The sequence below is a fragment of the Lontra canadensis genome, unplaced genomic scaffold (genome assembly GCF_010015895.1).
Source record: "Lontra canadensis isolate GAN:19392208 unplaced genomic scaffold, GSC_riverotter_1.0 scaffold110, whole genome shotgun sequence".
Lineage (NCBI taxonomy): Eukaryota > Metazoa > Chordata > Mammalia > Carnivora > Mustelidae > Lontra > Lontra canadensis.
The window spans coordinates 400,305-426,502 of NW_022631104.1; the positions used below are offsets into that span (position 1 = coordinate 400,305).

At 47.5% G+C, this 26,198-nt stretch overlaps 1 protein-coding gene across 1 annotated transcript in view; it reads right to left on the bottom strand.

Annotated features, from left to right (window-relative positions):
• Positions 1-23,535, bottom strand: part of UBE2G1 (ubiquitin conjugating enzyme E2 G1) — a 99,802-nt gene extending 76,267 nt beyond the window's left edge. The window contains exon 1 of the mRNA XM_032840015.1: positions 23,220-23,535. Within this exon, the coding sequence (XP_032695906.1) occupies positions 23,220-23,265 (46 nt within the window). The 5' untranslated portion in view covers positions 23,266-23,535. The remainder of the gene's footprint in view (positions 1-23,219) is intronic.
• Between the last annotated feature and the right edge of the window lie 2,663 nt (positions 23,536-26,198).

Sequence of the window (26,198 nt, forward strand, 5' to 3'; positions counted from 1 at the left end):
CGAGCCCCACATCAGGCTCCCTGCTGTGCGGGGAGCCTGCTTCTCCCTCTCCCTCTGCCTGCTCCTGTGTGCATGTGCTTTCTCTGTCAAATAAATAAATAAAATCTTTATTTAAAAAAGTTATATAATATTGAAACAGTTATTTGCATTGCTAGCAAAAAAAAAAAAAAAGGAATCCTGAAGGTCGCCCTAGAAAGGACACTGTAATGCACCGCCTTCATGATACCCACACGCGGGCTAGGGGGCTGCCGAAAGCACAGCTCCCTGGGTGGCAGATGGCAGTGACAGCATCCAAAGTACCGATCAGTCAAGATCCCTCTCTACGGGGCAGGTGTGTAGCTCTCCACAGCCTGACGAGGCCCTTAAGGGGACCCCAGCAGGAGTCGGGGGGTGGGGACAGTTAGGGGTCAGCTGGGAGGTAGTCTCAAGACCCTGTGAGAATCTAATTAAAGGGACAGGTCCTCCCTTCCCTTCACCCAAGGCACAATTCTGACTATAATTTCAAGGCATTGCAGGCTGCAATGTCCATCCAAGACCTCCAGAAGAAGGGGAGGCCTGCAGAGCCTTTAGTCAATCCTCCAAGACAGTCTAGGTCAGGCCGCACAGAATACGGCATCGGCGGATTGCGACTGCACACACTGCTGGAGACCTCGAGTGCAGTCATGCAGAGCCCACGTGGACAACAGAGAGTGACCCAGGGGAGAGCGGATGTCCTCTCGGTGGTCACTTACAATGGCTCAACACTGCTCCCAGACTGCCACCATCACCCCCAACCACTCCGGACCTCTTATGGTTTAACATGGAACTAAAATTCTATTCTGGGCAACAAGCTATCGCCAAGCTCGTTAGGCTTTTGGCCTGTTCTGACCCTTTTCAAGGTCTGGCGAGTTCCTACTAACCTTTAGTCTTAGCTTGGCTGTCTTCTCCACAGCGATGCTCTCCCCTACTCCTCCATAAAACACAACCCCCACATTTTACGGCCAATTACAAACATGACCGTCTTCCCTGCTCAAAAGACAAGCTTCCTGCAAGAGCAGTTTCTCCAGGGTCCCCAGCCTGACAGCACAGCCGACTCTCCAACAACACAGGTTTGAGCCGCACAGGTCCACTTACGCACAGATTTTTTTTCCAATAAATGTATTTGCAAAGTTTTTTGGAGACGGTGAGAAATACAGTTCTGTAAATGTGTTTTCTCTTATGGTTTGCTCAGTAACATTTTCTTTAGCTCACTTTGCTGTCAGGATATAGAACATAATACACACAACACACAAAATGTGTTAATCGAGTCTTTGTGTTATCGGTAAGGCTTCCAGTTAACAACAGGCTATTACTAGGTAAGGTTTGGGGGAGTCCAAAGTCACACAGAGATTTCCAACTGTGCAGGGAGTGGGCACCGCGAACGCTAACATTGCTCAAGGGTCGACTGTATCTAAAGTCAGTGCTCAAACATTTGCCTGGAGAAGACGACCACCTCTGGTGAAAAGGCAGCTCGCCTACAAGTGTTATGGTCTCCCTTCTGACACACAAATGAGCAAACTTCTGTCTCACAAAATATGGCTCAGGCACCTAGCTGAGAATATGGTCGAGGCAGTCATATCCAAATGCCACCCTGAACACTTCAAAATAAATAATAAAGCATTCAGAGAATGTCTGGCTTTGAGCAGTTACCTTTTCCTGTCCTCTCCAAATTAAACTATTTGTAGAAGAGGCACCCAGGGACTGAAAGAAGCAACTTATAATTAAGTGGCAGGGCCACTGTTATTTATCTAAACCACTCTTAGATAATCTATCTCCATCCTAAGACTGCCTTCCCATTCTCTCTACAGAAAAAGCTTCCATGTAATTCACTCAAAAGCGGTATCAGATCATGAAGGAGCCATTAAAAAGGACACTGGCTAGAACACAATCACGTCTGCTACTCCAGTGTTCATCACTACTTGACCCATACAGAAACAGTCTCCCAAGGACCCTAACAATGATCCATATGGTAAAGTGAAGAGTACCAGTCAAAGTTAGGGCAGAAAACAGGAAACAGACTAGGTGTTTTAAGGAGAAGGAATTCAATGAGGAACTGGGTGCTTACAAAATTACTAGAAGGGCTAACAGAAGGAGTTAGAAAGACCACCAGAGAAATACAGAAATGACCCACCCCAAGCCTAGAGCTGAGAGTTCAAGAACAGAGTATAGCAACTGCTAGCCAGATTCAGAAAGATGAAATCAAGGAGAAATGACATTACTTGTACTTGCAACACTGTGCTGCAGATCACAGCCAAGGTAATAAGAAAAAGAGGGGCGCCTGGGTGACCCAGTCAGTCAAGCCTCCGCCTTCAGCTCAGGTCATGATCCCGGGGTCCTGAGATCGAGCCCCGCATCGGGCTCCCTGCTCAGCGGGAGTCTGCTTCTTCCTCTCCTCCTAACTCATGCTCTCTCTCTCAAGTAAGTTTAAAAAACAAGAAGAAGAAGAAAAAGAAATAAAAGGCACACAAATCAAAGAAGTAAAACCGTGTTGATTTGCAGACCATCACATATGCGGAAACCCCTACAAAATATGTAAAAAAGCTAACTCAATTTAGCAAGGCTGCACAACACATGGTTAAAATTCAAACACCTTTTTTTTTTTGAGAGAGCGATAGCCTGGGGGTGGGTGGGGGCCGCAAGGGTGAACACCGTGCTGAAGAGGGAGAGAAACTCAACTTGGTGCCGCACCCAGCACAGAGCCTAACGTGGGGCTTAATCTCAGAACCCCGTGAGATCATGACCTGAGCCTAAATCAAGAGTCAGACACTTAACCAACTGAGCCACCCAGGTGCCCCTGTTTTATTTCTACATATAAGCAATGAATAATTGGAAAATAAAATTTTAGATAATTTAACTAATGGCAACATTAAAAAGATGAAATTTGGATGGATACGTTCAATGAAGCAGGTATAAGATCTACACACAGAAAACAACAAACTTTGCTAAAATTTAAGAAGACCTAAATAAATGGACAGGTAAGCCACGTTCACAGGACGGAAGACTCAAACTGTTAACTCTGCAAATTCATCTAGCTGCTCACTCGACTCCCCTCAAAATCACGGCAAGGCTCTTCTGTAGAAATCATCAAACTGACCTGAAAAGACTTCAACATGCCAAAACAATCCCCACAAAGGAAAACAACGTCGGAAGGCTTCCACCACACGACTTCAAGATTTAATACACAACGATATTCAAGAAATTACGACAGTGGCTGAAGGACAGGCACACAAACCAACGTCACAGAATACAGGCCCCAGAGAGATCTACACAACAGGTCAGTCAACAGATTTTCAACAAAAGTTTGAAGATAATTCAGAGCAGGATAGTGCTTTCAACACTGCTGCTCGAACAACAGCTGTAATACCCACAGCACGATCAACCGTAAAAATAATATGCCAAGGGAAAGAAGCCATACACAGAAGAACACATAACGTATTATCTCCATTTACACGGAATGTCCAGAAAAGGCAAGTTCACAGGGACAAAAAGTAAATCCGTCATTGACTGGGGCTGGGAAGGTGACCACTCACAGGCACAAGGTTTCCTTCTGTGGTGGTAGAAACATTCTAAAATTACACTGTGACGACGGTTCCAACTCTAAATGTACCAGAAGCACAGGATTCTACATCTACACCAAGAAGATTTTACGGCACGCAAATTAAACCTCAATAAACCTGTTTAAAGAATAAACTTCTGGAGGGGGAAAAGGAGAGAAGTTGTTCTTGGGTATTAGAAATACAACTGCCAAATGAAAAAATTTAGTGACCAAACTAGATGACAAAATCAAGTCACTAACATGGGGGGAAAAGTAGAGAAAATCTCCAAAATATACTAATAAAAGATAAAATGAACAACATGAAAGTAAAGAGGCAAAGAAACAAGATGAAGGAGCTCCAACACCTGACTAGTAGAAGTTCCAAAGAATGGGTTCTGCTGGAGAATGCAAAGATGACAATGGCGCAAAAGAAGGACATTCGGAGCTGAACACAGACCTAAGCCACAACCCAGAAGAGCCCCCTGAGAGTCTGAAACAGTGAATACTTACGAGACACACATGGGTAAAACTGCACAAGTCAACGCAGAAAGGAATCTCTTTGGAACTTGACAACAGTACCCCACAGGAAGAAACAGGAGACTGGCCGTGTGCTCCCGAGGAGCTCTGGGCACCACAGACAACAGAGCAAGGACGGCCCCGCTCTGTGGGGAAAAGAGGCAGAAGCCCGAACTCTCAGAAAACCCGTCGGTCGCACAGCAGGACGAAACAAAGGCATTTTCCAACGTGCACGGACTCACAATTTGCGACCCACACACACTTTATAAAACTAAGAACTACCACGGGACGCCTGGGAGGCTCAGTCAGTAGGGCGTCCGACTGCCCTCGCCGGCTCAGGTCAGGGTCTCAGGGTTGTGGATCGAGCCCCGCGTCGGGCACCGAGCCAGGCGCGTAGCCAGCTGAAGAGTCTCTCTCTGTGACCACCCCCTCCCCCCGGGCACCTCTTTCTCCTGCTCTAAAAAAAAAAATAAATGAAGAAATACTAAAGCGAGGACAATGTGAGCTAGAGGAGGAGCGGCACAACCCAGAGCACAGGGAAGGAGACCTGGGGTGCGGAGTGACGTAAATCATACCGGTAACCACGCACATCAACTCTGAAGTCCCTTCTAGAGAACGGAGGAGGGAGGAGATCAGACTTTTCCATCTATTCTCTTTTGTAGAACTTGTATTTCTTGCCAGGAATATGCAAGACTTTCATAGTTTAAAGAACTGTTTTAATGAAAAGTGCATTATGTTTTAGCCATACAGCAGAACACTGTGCAGGTTTCCAAGAACAAACTAAGTTCTCTATGCGCAAGTCCATAAAGAAAGCTCCACTAGGGGCACCTGGGCGGCTCAGCCGGTTAAGTGTCTGACTTTTTTTTTTTTTTAAAGATTTTATTTATTTATTTGACAGAGATCACAAGTAGGCAGAGGCAGGCAGAGAGAGAGAAGAGGAAGCAGGCTTCCTGCAGAGCAGAGAGCCCGATGCGGGGCTCGATCCCAGGACCCTGGGATCATGACCTGAGCTGAAGGCAGAGGCTTTAACCCACTGAGCCACCCAGGCGCCCCAAGTGTCTGACTCTTGATTTCGGCTCCAGTCATGATCTCAGGGTCGTGGGTTCAAGCCCTGGGTCCAGCTCTGCACTGGTCAGAGTTCACCTGGGAGTCTCTCCCTCCGCCCTCTCCCTCCCCCACTGCTCTCTAAAATAAATCAATCTCTAAAAAAAACTAAAAAAATTCTCTCCCCCACCCAAAAAAAGATGGCTACACTATATTAGGTGAAAAAATCAAGATTAAGAACAAAGCATCAAGATGGTACGTATTTAGGGGTCCTGGGTGGCTCAGTCGTTAAGCATCTGCCTTTGGTTCAGGTCATGATCTCGAGGTCCTGGGATCATGTCCCACATCGGGCTCCCTGCTCAGCCAGGACAGCCTGCTTCTTCCTCTTCCATTCCCCTGCTTGTGCTCTCTCTCAAATAAATAAATAAAATCTTACAATTAAAAAGAAAGGGGGGTAGTACATATTTAAAATAAAATGTGGGGTACAGCGACTTTAGAAGACAATTTGGCAGTTTCTTATCAAGTTAAACATAGTTTCACCATACAATCATTAACCATACTCTTCGGAATTTATGCAAATGAGCGGAAAACCTATGTGCACACAAAAACGTGTACACAAATGTTGGCAGCAGCTTCATTCATAGTCCCTAAAAATTGGAAACACCACGAGAGCCTTCAGCATGGAAATAGACAGGCAAACTGGTCCAAAGAAATACACAAGCAGGAGGGTATACAAGGGAATGACACTCACTGATAAAAAGGAACGGGCTACTAATTCACGCACCCACGTGGACGAATTTAAAATGTACACCGCTAAGTCAAAGAAGCCAAACCCTAAAAGCTGCATATGATATTCTGGAAAAGGCAAACTACAGGGACAGAAAACAGATCAGTGTTTGCTAGGACAGGTGGAGCGGGGAGTGACTGCAATGGGGACATCTGGGGGAATTTTAGGTTTTATACAACTAGTCTCGGGGTCCTGCAGTGGTGGACAGGAGACTCGACGCACTTGTCACACCCACGGAAATGTTGATCTCAAAGAATAAACTGTGATGTATGCAAAATCAATTCGAAAAATCAACACGGACAGAATGAAGACTGTGATAAATGACTCTAACTGTATCACCAACGCGTGACAAATTTGACCTCACTGAAGGGGTGGCAGGGAAAGGAGAAGACCTAAGTAACACTGGATATCAAGGTTCTGACTCTATAAACTGGAAACAGAAGGACAAGAACTGTGCATTAGGGCTAAGTTCTAGTGGGGAATCTGTTTCCCACAAGGGTATTTAGCAATTCTGGAACTGCTTTCACAGAAGTGGTAGGGGCTGGTTTCTCAGCGTCAGAGAGGGGAGCTAAAGAAAACCCAGAAGGGAAGGCCAGAAGGGACACCCGGCATGCTGGCACTTTCTTGGAGTCAGAACCATCAGGAGGAGGCTAGGTGTGGCCTGACCAAGACACAGACGGACTACAGAAACACTGCAGATGCACACACACCCAGGTGAGTGTAGGCACAGAGGGCCCACCTCCCCCTACGAAGGAACGACCCTCCAGGAGCAACAAGCGCCCCCAACGCCCAGACCTGGGTTTCTAGATACGTTTCACATTCTTGGAACAAACAGCTGATTCTTAGGCTGGGCTACAGAAAATACAAGACAGGTCTGATGCATTCTAGAGTCATCAGGAAAGAAGGGTGCTCAAAAATTTAAAAAATGAGTGCACGTCAGAGGAACACCAGACAATCTGAAAGAACTCTCAATGACCAACGCCGGAAAAATGTGAGAACAAAATAAATGACATAAGAAACAAAACACGTGCCAGTTCATTTTATGTGACAACTTGACCAGGCCACAGATATTTGATCAAACATTACTGCAGATGTTTCTGTGAAGGTAGTTTTCAGGCAAGATCACAATTTAAATCAGTAAATTTTTTATTTTTTAAAGATTTTACTCATTTATCTGACAGAGCACAAGGAGGGGAAGCAGCAGTGGGAAAGGGAGAAGCAGGCTCCCCGCTGAACAGGGAGCCCAAGGCAGGGCTCGATCCCAGGACCCTGAGATCACGATCTGAGCCGAAGGCAGAGGCTCCACCGACTGAGCCACCCAGAAGCCTCTAAATCAGTGAACTTTGAGTAAAGATGATCCCCCTCCATAAGGTGAGTGGGCCTCATCCAGACCACTGAAGGCCTTAATGTTTTCGAAGGCTGACGTCCCCCGTGAGGGCGTTCTGCCCGCCTGCCGCCTTCGGAGCCAACTGCAGCACCACGTCTTCCCTAGAGCTCCTGGCTACCCTGCGGATCTGGGACTAGCCAACCTCTACGACTGGACACCACGACACACGGATACACAGTACAGACACACATATACATCTCCATCCCATCGGCGCTGTTTCTCCGGAGAACGCTACTAATACAGATTTTAACCCAAAGTAGAAAGTAAAATACACAAGTCTGTGGGGGGCCTGGCTGGCTCAGTCAGTAGAACCTGTGACTCTTTATCTCAGGGTCAGGAGTTTGAGCCCTACACTGGGTGTGGCACCAACTTAAAATTTCAACACGCACACAGACACAGGTCTATACACAATACGTAACTGAATTATCAAAAAAAAATGGGGGAGAAGGGACAAGTCTTCCTGAGAGAAGACTTCCAATAACATGAAGTAAATATTCTCCCTGACATGAGGTGGGGGGTCTAGTCCCTCCTTCCCCCATGAGTATGGGCTGGACTTAGCAGCTTACAAACAAAAGGGTAGGAAAGGTAGAGAACTAACTTTACAGTGAGGAACCTGACCAACACTGCCCTACCCAAGTGACCAAGGTTCACACAACCAGTGCTGTCGTGTGGTCACCGTGGGCCACCGGGCTGATGTGGCAGGAAGCGCACTGCATCTCCGCAGCTTTCTTTCCTAAAACCCACAACCCCAGTCTAATCATGAGAAAAACATTAGAAAAAAACAATTTGAGGGACATTCTACAATATACCTAACCTGTATTCCTCAAAACTGTAAAAGCCACAAGAAACAACACTCTGAGAACAGAAAACTCCCAGCACAGAGCTGCATCGTAGAAGACCAGGAAGAACACCAGCTAGATGTGAGGCGGCGTCCCGGACAGGCTCCTGGAGCAGAGAAATGGACGGCAGCAAAACCCAGGAGAAACTGACGGGCGGACTCTAGGGAGTGACATCGAGTAAGCGCTGGTCAGCTCGCTGCATCGGATGTACCACACTCACATGAGACGTCAGCAGCGGGCGCCCGGCCACAGAGCGCACAGCCACTCTCTGTACTGTTGCCGCAAGTTTTCTATAAATCTGAAACTGTTCTAGCGAAATAAGTCAATCGGCGAAAGACAACTATCATATAATCTCCCTGATATGAGGAAGTGGAGATGCAACATGGAGGGTTAAGGGGGTAGGAGAAGAATGAATGAAACAAGATGGGATTGGGAGGGAGACAAACCATAAGTGACTCTTAATCTCACAAAACAAACTGAGGGTTGCTGGGGGGAAGGGGTTTGGGAGAGGGGGGTGGGGTTATGGACATTGGGGAGGGTATGTGCTCTGGTGAGTGCTGTGAAGTGTGTAAACCTGGCAATTCACAGACCTGTACCCCTGGGGATAAAAATACATTATATGTTTATAAAAAATAAATAAGTAAATAAATAATAATAAAAAATAAAAATTAAAAAAAGTAAAATGGAAATTAAAATGATAAATTACTTTATGCAGGACGAGCCGAACAGCTATCTGACCTCATCATAAATCATATAAGTTAAATAATAATTGGCACAGAAATAAACAAATAGATCAACAAAAAAAAATCTGAAACTGTTCTAAAATTAAAAGTTTAGAGAAAGAAGAAAAAAGCCTATCACAGTGGTGCTCCCTCCCTGCCAGCCACGAACCACATGCCTCGGACCCCAAAGAGAACCACAGGAACATGGGACTCACCCAGACCACCACTGCACCTGCAAGAGTTAAACAGAAACCAAACTGGACGACAGTTTTGTTCTGTTTCCACCAAGCAAATGCTAAAGGTAGAAGCAGCAGCAAGGGTATAATCCTAAGGGACAGATGTAGAAACAACCAGAGAAGACACTGAAAAATATAGTACCTCCCCGGGGGAACCACTGCACCATCAACGTTCACAGCAGTTTGAAAAAAGACGTCAGTACGTCCCAAAGTCCTGACGTCTAATGACAACATAAACTACACCGTGCACCACTGAGTAAATACATGAAATCCTCTATTTACCTAGAGTAAAAGAGGGTAAGGAAAGTCTCAGGGTAACATTCCTCTCTACATAAGCCTGAAATAGACATTTTAGTGTTAGAATCCTCCAACACAAAAGATGAGGAACAAACCCAAAATATCAGGTGAGGCCATGAGCAATAGTAATTTGCCTCCCGAAAGTCACCATGATTTCAGAATTTAACACACAATGTGCTATTACATTAAAAAGCACTAGTCTTAGTAATAAGGCAACCTGGGTTTGAAACCTATTGCTGCCACTTACTTGCTAAATGAATTTGGAAAAACAACTTCTTGATCTTGGGCTAGGTTTCTTAATGGTAATCCAGCATATAAAAGGAACATCAATGAACTCAACTCCAAAGAATATGATTTCCGCTAAAATTCTTAACAATAAAGATCCTTCCTTCCAGAATTTCATTTTACTATAAAGGCAAAATATAACAAAAAGAAAAATAATCAAATGTTAACAGAAGCTTTAAAGGGATGGCTGATATTTCTATCACATACTTTTTTTTTTTTTTTTTCCAAAATCTACAATAATTGAGACGCCTGGGTGGCTCAGTTGGTTAAGCGGCTGCCTTCGGCTCAGGTTGTGGTCCCAGGGTCCTGGGATCAAGTCCCACATCGGGCTCCTTGCTCAGCAGGGAGCCTGCTTCTCGCTCTGCCTCTGCCTGCCACTCTATCTGCCTGTGCTCACTCTCATGCTCTCTCTCTCTCTCTCTGACAAAAAAATAAATAAAATCTTTAAAAAAAAAAAAAAAGACTACAAAATCTACAATAATCATGTTCATTTGTAAGTAGCAAAGTTCTTTTGAAACATACATATGACATTTTCCTCTAGACTATCTTGATTCAGGTTACCTAAGATTTATTCAAATGCATCTGACTCACCCTGAGAAAAGTAAAAAACCAAAGGGACATATGACTGCAGAGACACCCTAGGACTTAAGTAGAAAGGGATAACTGAATCAACTCACTTTTATATTCTCTATGTAGATCTAATTTAAATACTGTTAAAGATAGGCTCAGAGATTAATGGAATCTAGTTGTCTTGGTTTTGCTACTTTAAGTAAGTCAAACCTAGTTAGTTTCCTCTTCTGGAAAATGTGGTCAGCCACCTGGGTAGAAAGCCTAAGGGTAGCTAAGGTAGAACACCAGAAAAAAATCTTTGAAAACATTAAAAAAAAAAAAAAAAAAAAAATAAAAAAAAAACCAAAGGGTTGGGGGGGGGGGTATAACCTTTAATTTTTCTGGCAATTCATAAATTATTAAGAGTTGTGAAAACTAGGGATGCCTGGGGGGCTCAGTGGGTTAAGCCGCTACCTTCAGCTCAGATCATGGTCTCAGGGTCCTGGGATCTGGGATCGAGCCCCACATCGGCTCTCTGCTCAGTGGGGACCCTGCTTCTCCCTCCGCCTCTGCCTGCCTCTCTGCCTGCTTGTGCTCACACACGCTCTCGCTCTCTCTGACAAATAAATAAATAAATAAAATCTTAAAAAAAAAAAAAAAAGTTGTGAAAACTATGGCCATAGTAGATAGAACTGCCCATTAAAGAAATCGCTTTGAGAGAAAAAAATTTGAACCCTGCTGAGACACAGAAGATCCAAGAGTCCTTTGGTCAAAGCTGCACTTGTAGAAAGGGCACCAATGTCTACACAAAGGTGCTGGAAGAACAACTTCTAATTATTAACAATGTTTGTCTATAAAACTTTGCCTTCCCTAGAAAGGGGAGCCAGGGATCGGATAGTGTATCCCTACAGCCACACACAGAGAAGGAATTAAACGTTTACTCAATGGAAGGATCTTGCTTTAGTTTTAGTTCACATGTCCTTGAGTCCTCAGGGAAACAAAATCGAGTTTTCTAGCTCTCATTCAATACCTACTATTGGTTGCCTGCTATGTTTCGGTGACCCTTCTAGGCATCTATGTGGGCAGCTACCAGACAAAAGCGAGCATCTCTGTGTCCGGTGCGGGCCGAGGGAAATACACACCGGGGATAAGGGCCCGGCTCTCCTGACGCGCGCTGCGAAACGTACAGGGCTGCCAAACGCTGCAGACCTGACACCAACGCAACACAGCCGTCGCTCACACCGGACTGAAAACCTCCGACCGCGTGGACAGAATGCAGTCCCAGCGCCACCCCGCACGCTGTCCACAGCCACAGCACTCAAAGCCCGCACCGTTCACAACGGGCCGATTCCTGGTCTGTGACGCGGGAAGCTAGAGGAAGGATCCAGAAGCTCATACAAGCAATCGGAAAGGCACTTCACACAAACCTAGTATTACTAAGGCTGGGCTCAAATTTATGTCTTTTTAATTTCTCTAAAAACTCATCTTTATTGTTTTTCTAAGTACCACTACAAATAAATGAGAATTTTCCTTAGAGTTGGTCTTCCATCACAGATCATTTGAGCAGCACTGGTCCAACTCACTTTGACCACATCACTTCTCCCCTCCTCAAACAGAATAAAACTTTCAACATTTTAAAAATTTTCCACAAATACCAGCCTTTCCAGATACTGTTTTCCCACTAGATGAGTTTATCATATGCTCCAACCACACTGAATTGTTTTCAGTACAAACCTTCTGTCTTGCTTGCTCTTTTCCCTCAATGTTAAATACTTTCTCATTTATGTGTCATCAAATTTTACATATGCTTTTAAAGTCAAATGCCACCAACTCCTCAAAGCCTTCTACCAACCGGACAGGCAGCAGTAAGCATTCCCTGACATTCTCCGATAACTCAAAGCAGCTCTCACAGGACTTTCTACAGAATACAAGTCTGGAACCTAAGAACAATACTGCATTCATCTGGCAATCCTACAGCACACAAAACGGGTCACCCAACTTGCTGAATGATGTTAAGACACAGCATTCTATACACGTATGCCTACATATATACAGAGCATATGTACAAATGAACTTCACTCAAGAGATCAGAATACTCTGAAATTATACCAAAACTGTGTGTCCACTTTTCTTAAATTGTCCAGAGTCTTAAGAAACTACTACTCCGGGAAGAGCTTAAGTTTCATCAGCAGACAGACCTGTTTCTGCTGCCCAGGTCCATCAGAACTAGCTTGGGGAAATTACCAGATACACTATAAACCTCAATTTCCTTATCTCAAAAAGGCGGTAACATTTACTTCAAACATTTGCTGTGAGACCTGAACGTGCCCACCAATGGGAAGTCCTGGGATCAGGAAGAGTATGTGACAAGCACTCAATGATTTGCTTCCTTCCTGCCCTCCTCTCTCTCTTAAATAAGTTTCTATAGCAGTGAAGTGAGCAGGCTTAGGTCCTTTAAAGCTGTTTTAAATTACAAATTGCTGCCATCCCTTGAAAGCTGTGTTCAGACTCTTTTCTTGGAAATTGTCAACAGGGTTAGCGGTCTCTCAGAAACACCTATTTGTTTTAAATCTGTAAACTTTAAATTTCAGCCCATCAATCAATTCTAATTACTATTTTCTTTACATAATAAACAAAAGATTTTCTTAAAAGTATATAACCCAACACTCTTAAGAGAAGGGACATCCTGATTTTAATGCATCCAAATATAGCCCTTTTCCTAGGAAGCCTTCCCTGACCTCACTGTACACCTCCCCCCCATTAATCTCTCTTCCTTCCACATCTTTGGGTTTACACATCCATCAACCTCTAGGTAACACCGCACCTCAAGGGAGGGTTAGTTAGCACTTCGTCTTCGCATCCCCCAGCATTTCTGAGCACAAATGCACAAAGGAGCTCCATAAATCAACCCAGACACCTTTCCTCCATTTTCCAAATGGCAGCACAAGATGTTTAAGTAAGGGTTATTTAAAATTAAGATGGAATTTCTATCTCAAACTGTAGATTTCTCTTTCAACTTCCCGTTCTCTCAAAGTGTTAATGCAGCAATTATACTGTTGCTTGCAACTATGAATAGTAAGTTTAAAATGGGAGTTCTCATGAAAAAACATTGATAAAAATGCTTTGGCGACAAGTGACATTTTAAAAACTTTTTATTTTGAAGTACAGATCTATAGGACAACAGAAAACACGGTACAGAAAGGCCTCCTCTACCCTTTACCCAGTTTCTCCCCAGTGCCGAAATCCTACATCACTTAGTGGATCAAATGGAAGAAAATGGCATGGATACAACCCACACACTGTATGTAGATTTCACACTCAGTGTTTCTACAGCTCTATGCAATTTTATCACATTTGCAGATCTGTGTAACCACTACAAGATACCACCAAGATCCCTCAGACTCCCACCACCCTACAGCCACATACCACTATCGTCCCTAATCCCTGACCACCACCAGCAATCCATTCTCTAGCTCCATAACTGCATCATTTCAAGAATTCTATACAGGTATCAAGACCACTCAGTGTGGGAAAGCTCCGTCTCTTCAAAGAATGGTGATGAGAAACCTGGATCAAAGCAGAAGATCAAAGCGAACCCTCATCTTACACCGGGTACGAGATGGACAGACGATCTCACGTTAAAACCTGAAACTACAGAACCACTGGGAGAGCACACAGGAGAAACGCCTGATGGCACTGGGCGTGGCGACGGTCTCCTGGCTACAGCACCGAAGGCACAGACAATACAAGCAGAAACAGACAAATGGAGCACCCAACTCCAAGACTTTCGTATGCCAAAGGACACAGTCCAGAGTGAAAGACAACCTACGGAATGGGAGAATACTCGCAAATCATATTTATTACCTAAAAAGGGCTAATATCCTGAGTACATAAAGAATTCATACAACTTGACAAAAAATCAAATAACCTGGTTAAAAATGGGTAAAGACTTGAATAGACCTTTCTCCAAAGATGATTATTCGAAGGACCGAGCACATGAAAAGTTGCTCAACACCACAAGCCGTCAGAAAAATGCAAATCGAAACTCTAAGAGACCATCTAATGCCGTCAAGATGGCCACCGTTCAAAACAGACAGACAGACGGGGTAATGACAAGTGTTAGTGAGGATGTGGAGAATCTGGAACCCTTGTGCACTATGGCGGGAACGTAAAACAGTGTTACCACGAGGGAAAATATGGAGGTTCCTCAAAAACATTAAAAACGGAACCGCTCAATGTAGGTTCAACAACTGTGACATAGGCGCCCCTCACTGGGCGCGCACTGATCACTAGGGGAGGGGCACGGCGCATGTGGGGGGCAGAGAGTGTACGAGAAATCTCTGTAGTGTTTGCTCAATTTTGCTGTGAACCTGAACTATTCTAAAAATAAAGTCTATTTAAAAAAAAACAAAACAACAACAACAACAACAACAAAAACACCCAGAACTACCATATGATCCAGCAATCCCCCTTCTGGACTTATACCCAAAAAACTGAAAGCAGGATCTTAAAGAGGTATTTACACACCCATGTTCACAGCAGCAATAACCACAAGAGGCTAGAGGTGGAGGTGAGCCAGTGGCACGCCTACGCATGAATGGAGAAACACCATGAGGCAGATGCTTGAGATGGAACACGACGTAGTTTTAAAACGGAAGGACCCCGTGTCTGAGGCTACAGCTCGGATGACCCTCTAGGGCATCACAGTAAGTGAACGAGCCAGCCAGAAAACTCCAATACTGTAAGATTCCACTGACAGGAGGTAAAGTTATTAAATTCCCAGAAACAGAAAGTAAAATGGTTACAAGCGAGGGGCAAGAGGGAAGGGGAAAGGGACAGTTATTCAATGGGTGAACAGCTTCGGTTTTTCAAGATAAAAAAGTTCTGAAGATCTAGTTCCACAAGAGTGTGAACGTACTTAACACTACTGAAGTGGACACTTGAAAATAGTTAAGATGGCCAATTTTGTGTTTTTTTACCACAATAAAAAGCATTTAATGTAAATGGAATCATTCGGTATTGTAACCTGGTGAGATGAGTTCTTCTTCACCTGGTGGAACTCCCCCGAGAGCATCCCTCGTGTTTTGTCACCAGTCATGTTTCTCTGCCCGCTGGGACGCGGGCTCCACAGGACGGATGCACCGCGCTCTGTTCACCCCCGGAAGGCTATCTGGGTCATCTGCAGTTTCAGCTCCACTAAAGCCACTATGACCGTTCACAGGTTTTTACAAGGACATAAGTTTCATTTCTCTAAATGCCCAAACGTGCACCTGATGGCGCTCAGTTGTACAAGAAGCTGCAAACGGTCTTCCCCAGCGGCCGCCCCGTTTCACATCCCCCGGCCCCCGACACACGTAGACCAAGTTCACCTGCACCCACTGGACAGCATTCGGTATTTCTTTACTTTTTTTTAAATTTTAGGTATTCTAGTAGGTATGTAGTGACAACTTAGTGTGGTTTAAACGTGCACTTCCCTAATGTCTAATAATGTGAACCACCTTCTCATCTGCCCATGTGCCACCTGAAATGCCTGTTCACACCTCTTGATCATTTTCTAAAAGGACTGTTCTTTGTTGCTGACTTTGGAGAGTTCTTTACATACTCTACAGCAACCCTTGCCAGATACTTAATGTGCAAATACAGTCCTCCCGTCTGTAGCTCACCTTCTCATTTGTCTCTCACAAACCTAAGTTTTTTCATGTTGGTGATGCTCAGATGACCAATATTCCTCTTTAAAAAAAAAAAAAATTATTTGTCGGTGGGGGCGGGGCAAGACAGGGGGAGCGGCAGGCAGAGGGAGAAGCAGACTCCCCACTGAGCAGGGCTCCATCCCAGGACCTCAGGATCATAACCTGAGCCAAAGGCAGACCCTTAACCAATCGAGCCACCCAGACAATCCACCAACAGTCTTCTTAAAGATCGTGCTTTCAATGCTGTGCATGGAAACTCTCCACCTAGCACCCCACTGTCTTGAAACCGAAACTCTAATATGTACACTAGACGTAAGAATAAGAAAATGACGTACGCACCGTTAAAATGTGAGCACACTCAAAAGCAAATCCACACGTGCCTCCTAACATAACGGACATTTAGGAAAAAGTCCTAAATGTGATTTATTGTTCTTTAAAAGCAATGCTTACTTTACAAGATTAAACCAAAAACAGCTTTAAAAAGTTTTATTGCCAGGTAAAAATTTAAATGGGTTCTTTGTTTAACTTTTTTTAACAGACTCTAACCAATGGGAATATGGACAAGAAAGCTGGAGAGAAGTCGAGAAGGAGCAAATGCAGCTTTTCTAAATTATTAGATGCTCACAGAAAGCATAAATAAAAGGAAAATTTCCTTACCAAGCTTAACTTTTCACGTATCTTCTAGAACTGCACATCATAAAAATAGGTATACATCTCTACAGCAACAACAGAAAGATACTGTATCTTCCCCAGCCCTCTCTGAGTGCCAGAATCAGACACGGGAACAGCACTGATAAAAATCTCTGACTTACCTCAAAAAGGCTAATACTACCACCGTGCATTAGGGGGAACAATTTATAACGCTGTATTTTAACATGCATGTATCTTATTTCCTAAAGAGGCGTTTTATTCTTATACTCTCATCTGTTCATTACCATAATTTTCAAAATGTTTGCTTTTTCCTGTCTGTACTTTACTATACCTGGACAATGCCATCAACCAGATATACCACACCATGTTCACCTTGTCAGACTGTTTCCATACGCATATTCTGTGCCTTTTCTCTGAGAAGTTATTTCCTACAAACATGGTATTAAACAGAACCTTGGAGTCATTATTTCACGTTTCACATTCTAGCAAAAATATTTCTCAATAATTAAGAAAGGCAAAATTTTTCATCCTGAACGAAACTGGGTCCGTTAAAACAAAAGAACACTTGGCATCCACTTGCTTGAAGCAAGAACACATTCACACCACAGGTAACCATAAAATTAGAGTGCCTCCCTCCAAAGAAAACAGAAGAGGAAGAAGAACTTGCACTGAAGGACCCAGAACCAAATAATCCAAGGCCTGAAACTCGCGCTGATAATGTAAACGAAAACTCCACCTGAGGAAAGGAAATCAAAAAGCAGCAACACAGTGACCGTCAACCGATTTCCAGGTTTCCCCACACCGGACCCTGCTCTACTAAGGCTCAACGCATCTTTGCTTCAGGATCACGTGCACAAGCATCGCCAAACACAAGGTGTATTTACACAGAGACTCCGGCGGTGTGTTAGAGCAAATGCAGGGGACTATTATACTAACATCTACAGGTCGCAGAGTTTGCTTCAACTTTTAATATGCTCAGCAACATTTCAGGAAGTGAGATCATCCATTACAAAAGACTAATGGAGCATGTTTCATTCTGAGGTAGTTTATGGAAAATTAAACTACTATTGTTTATAAAAAAAACTAAATTTCATTGCATTATCAAAAATAGTCACTGAATGACAGAAATTATTACTTAAAAATCACTGACTCCCTAATGTTCAGAAAATTCACTTACTCACTGAAATATTAAGACTTTCCCCCATCAGGGTGTCTGGGTGGCTCAGTCGGTTTAAGCATCTGCCTTTGGCTCAGGTCATGATCCTGCAGTCCTGGGATGGAGCAGCGAGTGGGCTTTGCCCTCTCCCTCCTCTGCCTGCACTCTCTCTCATTCACTCTCTCTTTCCCTCTCGAATAAATAAAATCTTTAAAAAAAAAATTAAGGCAGACTTTCCCCCAGTTTCACTGAGATGCGATGGACATCTAACACTGTACTTTTAAGGCATACAGCATAATGGCTCAATATGCGTGCATACAGCAAAATGAGGCTGAGAGTCTGGGCCACCACACGTCACACACGCAATACCTGCACTACAGGGGATGTGGTAAATGATACAACACCCCTCCCTCAATCACACTGTTTCACTTAACGCTTTTTTTCTGACAGCATAAAAGATGTAGCAGCTCCACTATTTCCGTAATACAGGAATTCACTTCTGCATATAAAAATTCCCAGACTGTTAAACATTTAGGAGTATGATGCAATATAAATTTACTTTCAGACTTCCCCTCCATTTCTATATTTTTAAACATTTTCTTCCATATGAGTTAAACAACTATTAAGAATATTAATAATTAGGAGGCACCTTAATGGATTCAGTTGGTAGAGCTTCCTAATCTCAGGACTGTCAGTCTGAACCCCATGTTGGGTGTAGAGATTCCCTAAACAATTTTTTTTATCTTAAATATATATATATATATAAACAGCATCTATTAAAGGGTGGGGGGCGTTGCTGAGCAGCTCAGTTGGTTAAGTAACTAAGTCCTCCTCCTGGCTCAGATCAAGATCTCCTGGGTCCTGGGATTGACCATGTCAAACTCCGCCCCTAGTAGGGAGTCTGCTTCTCTCCCCCACCACCGCACCCCCATCTCGTCCCTCCCCCTTTGCTGTGCACAGTCTCAAGTGTGCACATGCACTCTCTCTAAAATAAATAACATCTTTTAAAAAAATCCATTGAGGGGCACCTGGGGTGTCTCCGCTGGTAGAGCATCCAAGTCTGGAATCAGCTCTTGTCTTGATCTTGGGGTTTCAAGTTCAAATCCTGTCCTGGGCTCCACACTGGACATGGAGCCGACTTAAAAATATGTCTGTGTGTGTGTCTCTGTGTGTGTACGTGTGTATAAAACATCGTGTTCATCACCCAGAATCTTCCACCACTAGAGTATTCCTGTCAATTTCTGCTTGTTTTAAATCGTTAATGAAATTGTATGTCAGAGCGCCAATATATTCTAGAAAGGCCAAGAAATATTAAATCTTTCAAATGCCTCCTTTTAAGTGTATTCTTTGAATAGCCTACCAAGCCCAGGGCTGCTAATGAAACAGCACAGCACAAAACCAGGAACAGCAGGGAGCGCGGCAGGGGAAAGAGCTCAGGGGACCCACCACAGTATGGCTCTGAACCCCCTGCTTCACAGCCACCTACAGAACTCCTTTCAAAAGTGGATCATCCTGGGCATCAAGATATGTAGACTCTTTGGGCATGAGACCAGGAATCTGTGTTTCCCCAAGTGATTCCACTGCACATCAAGCCTAAGAAACACACTTAACAAACTCAGCCCAACAACCTACTTTATAAGGGTAGTCAAGCAGATGAAGATTTGGGAGTCTTCCAGATTACTTTAAAATACACAATCAAAATTTCTACAGTAAAAGATGTATAATTATTTCATTGTTACTGTATAAAAAAATTGTTCCTAGTTCTGGAATGACAGGTGCCTACAAGACCCTAACTCTTAAAAATCTATTCCCCCAATGTTTAAAAAAAAAAACAAACCTCAAGTGATCTTAAAAAAGGGGGAGGGAGAGGAGGCAAAAACTTCCTCGTATTCCTTATAAATGCTTGCCATATCATAAAATTGAGTACAGTAAGAGTAGAGAGCAAGTCCAACCAGTCCAAAGGGCGCCTGGGTGGCTCAGCTGGTTAAGCAATGGCTCTCGATCTCAGGGTCATGAGTTCAAGCCTCACAACTGGCTCCACGCTGCTGGGTGTGGAGCCTACTTTAAAAAAATAAATAAATAAATAATGTTTCTAAGTCCAACTAGTCCAAAATTTTTCTCATAGCTAACCACCAACACCAAAAGCTCAGCCCTACTTTCAGCTTATGACTTTAACTCCCTGATTCTGTAGACTGTTGGCCTTAAGCACACAACAGCTACAATGTTTTCTCATCATTACTTTAGGAAGGAAGACCCCTTAGATTTTAATGTGTAGTGTTTTGTACAACACATTTGATTAAGATAGGAACATTTCCACAATCATTCTGGTAGTTACTGGATAAATTAACTCTGAATATTAAAATTTATAAAATACTATTTCATGTTTGTGGTAATTACTATTCCCTGGGAGGCCATACAGCCAATTAAAAACAACAAAGACAAAAATAAAACAAATAAATAGTAAGTAAACAAATGCAAATAACAAAGTCTGCAAAATAAGAAGGCCCGCAATTTGAACGCAACCGGACCACGCAGTTACTTCCTACCCCTTGACCCTGAGCACGTGAGTCAACCTCTGGAAGCCACCATTTCCTTATCAGAAGGATTAAATGAGATAATCGAGGTGAAGCAGGCCACAGAGTGCCCAGTACCGGCTAGTCCTCAGGAAAGGTATGTACACAGAAAAGAGATACAAGAATGTCTCTGAAAAGGCACCCAGGAATACCACTGACGGCTGTGTCGGAGCACAGAACCTGGGGCCCTCCAGGGAGTGGAAAGACTACACCATTTTCTGCTCTGTATTTTTAACCAGTGCACGTAATACCTTCTCGAGAAATAAAACAATTCTGAAGTACCTGTGACGGGTCAGATTTCTCAGCATCGAGGAGCAGGCACGGCTGCGGAACCCGCGAAGAAGCCAGAGTCTAAGAATACCCACAAAGAAACACACGTCCTATCTGATTTCCAGCGCCTGTCAGGTGATCTCACTTGTTTCACAACAGCCACCATGATCTTAACAAAACAACCCTAAACCAGGGATTTTTCAACCTGGGTTGGTTTTAATCCCTCAGGGGACACTGGCAACAGAGACAGGTCTGGCTGTCACAACCGAAGGGGTGTACTACCACTGGCACCTGGTGGGTAGAGGCCAAGAACGCTGCTAAGCATTCTGTAAGGCACAGTATCTGCCCCAAATGTCAGCAGTCCTGAGTCGGAAAAGGTCTGCAACCAAAGGAACCAGGCTCCTCACCCCAGTTCCCAACCAAACAGACACACAGAGTAAACTGTCCCCTCAAGTGACGCGTGATGAAGTCCAACCCTGACAGGTCAGCCTCATACAGTTGACCAGCACTGCCCCTGCTGTTTAAGCCTCAGAGATCCCAGCAGCTAGAACGGCTTCCAGGTTCCTCTTCCAAACCCACTCAACTCGTTTCAAGACTTTAAAGCATTTATCACTAAGCCTGTCAAAATTCAGGCTCAATGACTTTAGAAGATAACCGTTCTTTCCCGTTTCCAAATGACATCTGAGGAGCCACGAGCTCTAACGACGCCCTGCTGACAACACACAACAGGGCCTTGGCGCTAGCGAGTCGTTCTCACATCCTTCCAGAGAACGCCATATGCTGACGTTTCACTTAATACACTACCTTGGCATATTGTTCTGTCCATGTTAATTAAAATCCTCCAAATGTTGAAGAAATTAGGAAGTGTCCGTTGTTTCTGATCAAGAAGACAAGAAAAATTAACCAGCAGTTCAGCAACTTTATAAGGAGGCTTGGAAAACGACACACCATACACTCTCCCCTCTTTAACCAGCCTTATCACAAAGTCCACCAGCGGGGCGCGGCTGGCTCTGTCCACAGAGCGTGCGGTAGTCCTGATCTCCGGGTTTGGGTCCCATGCGAGGCCTAGGGATTACTTAACAATAAAATCTTAAAGAAGAATCAACCACGAATGAAGAACTTTGGAAAATATTTTATCATTTGGGATTCGTCTTGCCAAAAAATGCAAAACTGAACCGAGAGGGCACCGACCTCTAGCGCTGAGCAGGAACGTCCCTCTGTGGACACTGTTGGTCACACTTTACTGTCCTGGTAACTGACTGGCTTCTCGCACCCCTTTTAAAGTGCATGTGCTCCCCACCGGGCGGGAGCCGGACCCTGTCTTAACACACCCAGTGTGCCCGCACTAAGAGACCCTCAGGAAGGACCCCCCGCAAGACAGAAGCACACCCGATCCTCCCTCCGAGATCAGACACATCTACAACACATCTACAAAAACTCGAGGTGCGGCAGGGCGCTTGCTCCACCGCGTCCCCGCAGAGCTGCCCTGTCCCCCCGGAGTCCCTCCCCGTGCGCACCCACAACTTTGTCCCGGTCCAAACCTGCTGGCTCATGGTCTAATAATATCCCTAACCCTGACACGGTCTGTACCAGCCCCTGACGACCTTCTTCTAGAGGCCATCAGGTGACTGAGACAGCGGCGGCGGTCCCGGGGCGCCGTGGGGGGGGGGGGGGGGGGGGGGGGGACTCGGGGGGCTCCGGGCGCGCCCCCTCCGCCCGGCCGGCCGGCGCTCGACCGCTCCCCACGCCGGCAGCACGTGGGGCGGCATTGTGAGCCCGCGCACCCCCAGCGCACCCCGCGCACGCCCGGCCCAGTGCGCATGCCCCGCTCGCACCGTCCTGGCGGAGTCGGAGCCAACCCCCTAAAAAGTCCACCTGGAAGCCGCAAACGGCCGAGGCCGGGACGATGGGGGGAGGGGGTCGCAGGCCCCGCCGGGAGGCCGCCCCGGCCGCCCCCCGGCCCGAGCGCCGCGGCTGCCGAAGCTCAGCAGGTCGGCGCGGAGGGCCCCGACGCTCGCAGCACAAAGCCCGGGGCCGGCCCGCTCCCACCCTCCCCGGCAGGCGGGCAGGCGGGCAGGCGGGCGAGGCGGGCGGGCGAGGCGGGCGGCGGGAGCCGTGCCAGGCGGAGGCAGGCCCGGCGGCCCCGCGCACCCGCCCGCCCGCCGAGCCCCGCGCGCCACGGCCGCCCAGGCCGGCGCTTTTGTTGTCCGCCCCAACTCCGCGGCGCCGCGCGGCCGCCAGAAGTTTTGCGCGCCTCCCCTCCGCGGCCCGGCCACCTCCCCTCGCCCGCCCGGGCCCCGCCCGCCGCGGCCCGGCCCCCCGCGACCCGCGGGGCCCGACGCCCCCCCCCCGATCCCCCGGGCGACCCCTCCCCACGCCGGCCGCACCTGAGCCCCGGGGCCCGCCCCTCCGGGCACCCTCAGCCCCTCCCCCGCAACGTCCCACCGGGCGGTGGGGGAGGGGGAGGGCGCCCGGCCCGGTGCCCGCGGCGGGGCTGAGTCCCCGCCCCCGACCCCCCTCCCGACGCCGGCCCAACGCCGGGCCCGGCCGGACGGGCGCGCCGGGCTCGCCCGCGACCCGCCCGCCCCGGAGGAGGGAGCACTCGGCGGCTGCGGCTCCCCGCGGCCCGGCCCGGCCGGAGCCCCGCCGCCAGACCGCGCTCACCTGCCAGCTGTCTCCGCAGCAGCAGCGCCGACTGCAGCTCCGTCATCCTCCCGCCGAGGGCCCGGGCCGGCGCCGGGGCTTCCGGGGGGCCGAGGGCGGGCTGCGGCGGCGCCGGGAGCCGGGGGTGCTGAGGAGCGCGGGCCCCCGCGACGGGAGCGCCGGAGCCGGGGCAGGCCGGGCCGGGGCGGCGGGAGCAGCGCCTCGCTGCCGGCACGGGTCCGCTCGGCTCGGTTCCGCACGGCGCCTCACGCCCGGAAGGGGAGGGCGCCCGGGCGGCCGCGGCGCGCACTGGGACTCCGCTCGCCCGCTTCCCTCCTCAGCCCGCCCGTCGGCCCCACCGGTGCCTTCCCCCCCGCCACTGCCTCACTGCACGCAGGGCCGCTCCGCGCAGGCGCGCTGGGGCTGCCCACCTCGGCTCTGCCCGCCCGCAAGCCCGACCCCTCGGCGGCCCGGCCCCGCCCCCAGCGACGGAACCCCACCCCCGCCCCGCGCGCCGCCGCCTGGACGCAGCCATCTTGAAGAGGTCCGGCGCGGCCGACGCCCAGCGGATGCCATGACGGGGAGGTCTCGGAGCGCCCGGACGTGATCCCCGGGCTGGCGGCAGGTGGGCTGGATCGCCGGGGCCGACAGGAGCTGCGGCCGGTCGGTCGGTCGAGCCGAGCTTGGCCCCGGTGTGCCCCGCTTTAAGTGGACCCCAAACGGGCTGCCCGTGCGCTGCCAGTTCACGTTAGAGAAGGCGCGGAGACTCCGGGGGCGCAGGGCCGCGCGCCGATCAGACACACGCAGCGAACCCCGGGCAGGGGCAGAGTGGCGGGGCCGACTACGGCCCGTGCGGTTCAAAACGCGGTGCAGGGGGCGCCTGCGGGGCGGACATGCGGGGAGCCCCCTCTCCCCGCGGCGCTGCCCGGGCCGGAAACCGCGAGGGCGCCAGCGCGCACCCGTTCCCTCCGGGACGCCGGTCCAAGCCGCCCGACGCCACCGCGGGCGCGGGAAGGACGCGGGGAGTGCGGCCCCCGCCCACCCGGAGCGCCTGCGGCCCACGAGCCCCCAGAGAGCCCGCGCCCACCCCCGCGCTGGGAACGCAAGGCGACCCCGAAGACCCCGGCGCGTGAGGCCCGACGCGCCCGCGGCTGCCCCGGGGCAGGGACGGTCCCCAGAGCGCTCGAGGGTGTCTGCGTGGAGGCGGCGAGCCGCCCGGGACGGCCCCGGTTTGGGATCGCTCGGGCGGCGCTCCGGAGGGCGGCCGCCCGGGCTGGAAGAAACCAGGCTTCTGGGGGCCCTGCAGCTGCCCCCGCTCCCGCTGAACAAACAGCCCCGCTTTCTGCACGGGACGCCTCCCTTTTAAAACAAACTTTGGTTTTATGGAAGCAGCCAGAGCGCAGAGTTCGTCATCACTGCGTTCCGGCTCTTGGAGATGCCCTCCCCGCCCCGAAATCCCACTGCCCCTGCCGACCCCCGTCCCCGTCCAGCTCAAAGCCCCTTCTTCTGGGAGCTACGTCCATTTACTCCGTATAAGCCACGTTAATGCTGTTCCTGACTTGGCCGTTGTAGACCCTCTGTCCTCCTGTTGCATCAGATGACGGTTTAGCTTTATGTTACCTTCCAGCAGTCATTCTCCTAATATCATTAAATCGTCACATTATATTAATCGGTAGTTTTTATGTTAATAGTTGTTAGGTCAAGAGAAATTTGTACACTGTTGTGGCTTTGTAAATGTTGAATGTAATGGGTTATAATTGCATTTGTTCCTTAACACAGACTTTTTTTTTTTTTTTTTTTTTTTGGCCTAGAGTTTCTGATGATACCTTGTTTTCTTTGCAGTGTCTGGAGTATAATCAATATCCTTACCTTCCCGGTCCCACCCCACCCCCCTGTTATTGTATTCTATCAAGCCCTTTTTCTTAGAAATCTTCTTCCATGAAGCCTGTACACACCCCTCTTATCAGGCCTGGTTGTCTTGAGCCATTCCTGCCATCAGGACGTCTTCTAAGGTTCCCCCGGACCACTCTCCTGGGCTCCGTCTACATCATCCCATATCTCAAGCATAATTCTTTGTGTATTCTTTCCTTTTGCTGGAGCATATTATCAGATCATTCTGAGACATATGTATGGGGCAAATTTTCTAAGTCCTTCTATGTCCAAAAATGTCAAAGTTTTAAACATCTAAAACTTAATGCCAGCTTAGCTGGGTATAGAATTTTATGTTTAAAATCATTTTTTTTCTTCAGAAATATGAAATTATTGATCCATTGTCTTTTGGCATTCGGCGATGCTGTCAATTCTTATTCCGTTGTAGATGACCTATTTTTTTTTCTTGGATATTTGTGGCATTCTCTTATTACATCTAGTATTTTAAGGTATGGTGATAGCACACCTTGGTATGTCTATAGGGTGCTCTCTTTTTGTAATTGTGCTCACTGAATTTTGCGGTGGGACAATGGTTTTTTTTTTTTTTTAAGATTTTTATTTATTTATTTGACAGAGAGAGAGATCACAAGTAGGCAGAGAGGCAATCAGAGAGAGAGGAGGAAGCAGGCTCCCTGCTGAGTGGAGAGCCCCATGCGGGCCTCCATCCCAGGACCCTGGGACCATGACCTGAGCCAAAGGCAGAGGCTTTAACCCACTGAGTCACCCAGGTGCCGTGGTTCTTTCATTTACATGTAGAGATGAACATAGGATAATGAGATAGTCTGCATTTACCTGCAGTATAAAAAATTATTTAAAAGCAATTGATAGGTGCCTGGGTGGCTCAGTCAGTTAAGCTTCTGCCTTTGGCCCAGGTCATAATCCTGGGGTCCTGGGATTGAACCTTGCTTTGGGCTCCCTGCTCATTGGGGAGCCTGCTTCTCCCTCTCTCTGTGCCCCTCCTCGCTGCTCATGCTCTCTCTCTCTCTCTCTCTTTCTTGCTCTCTTGCTCTCTCTTCCTCAAAGAAACAAATAAAATCATTTTTTTAAAAAAGCAATTGAGGGGCACCTGAG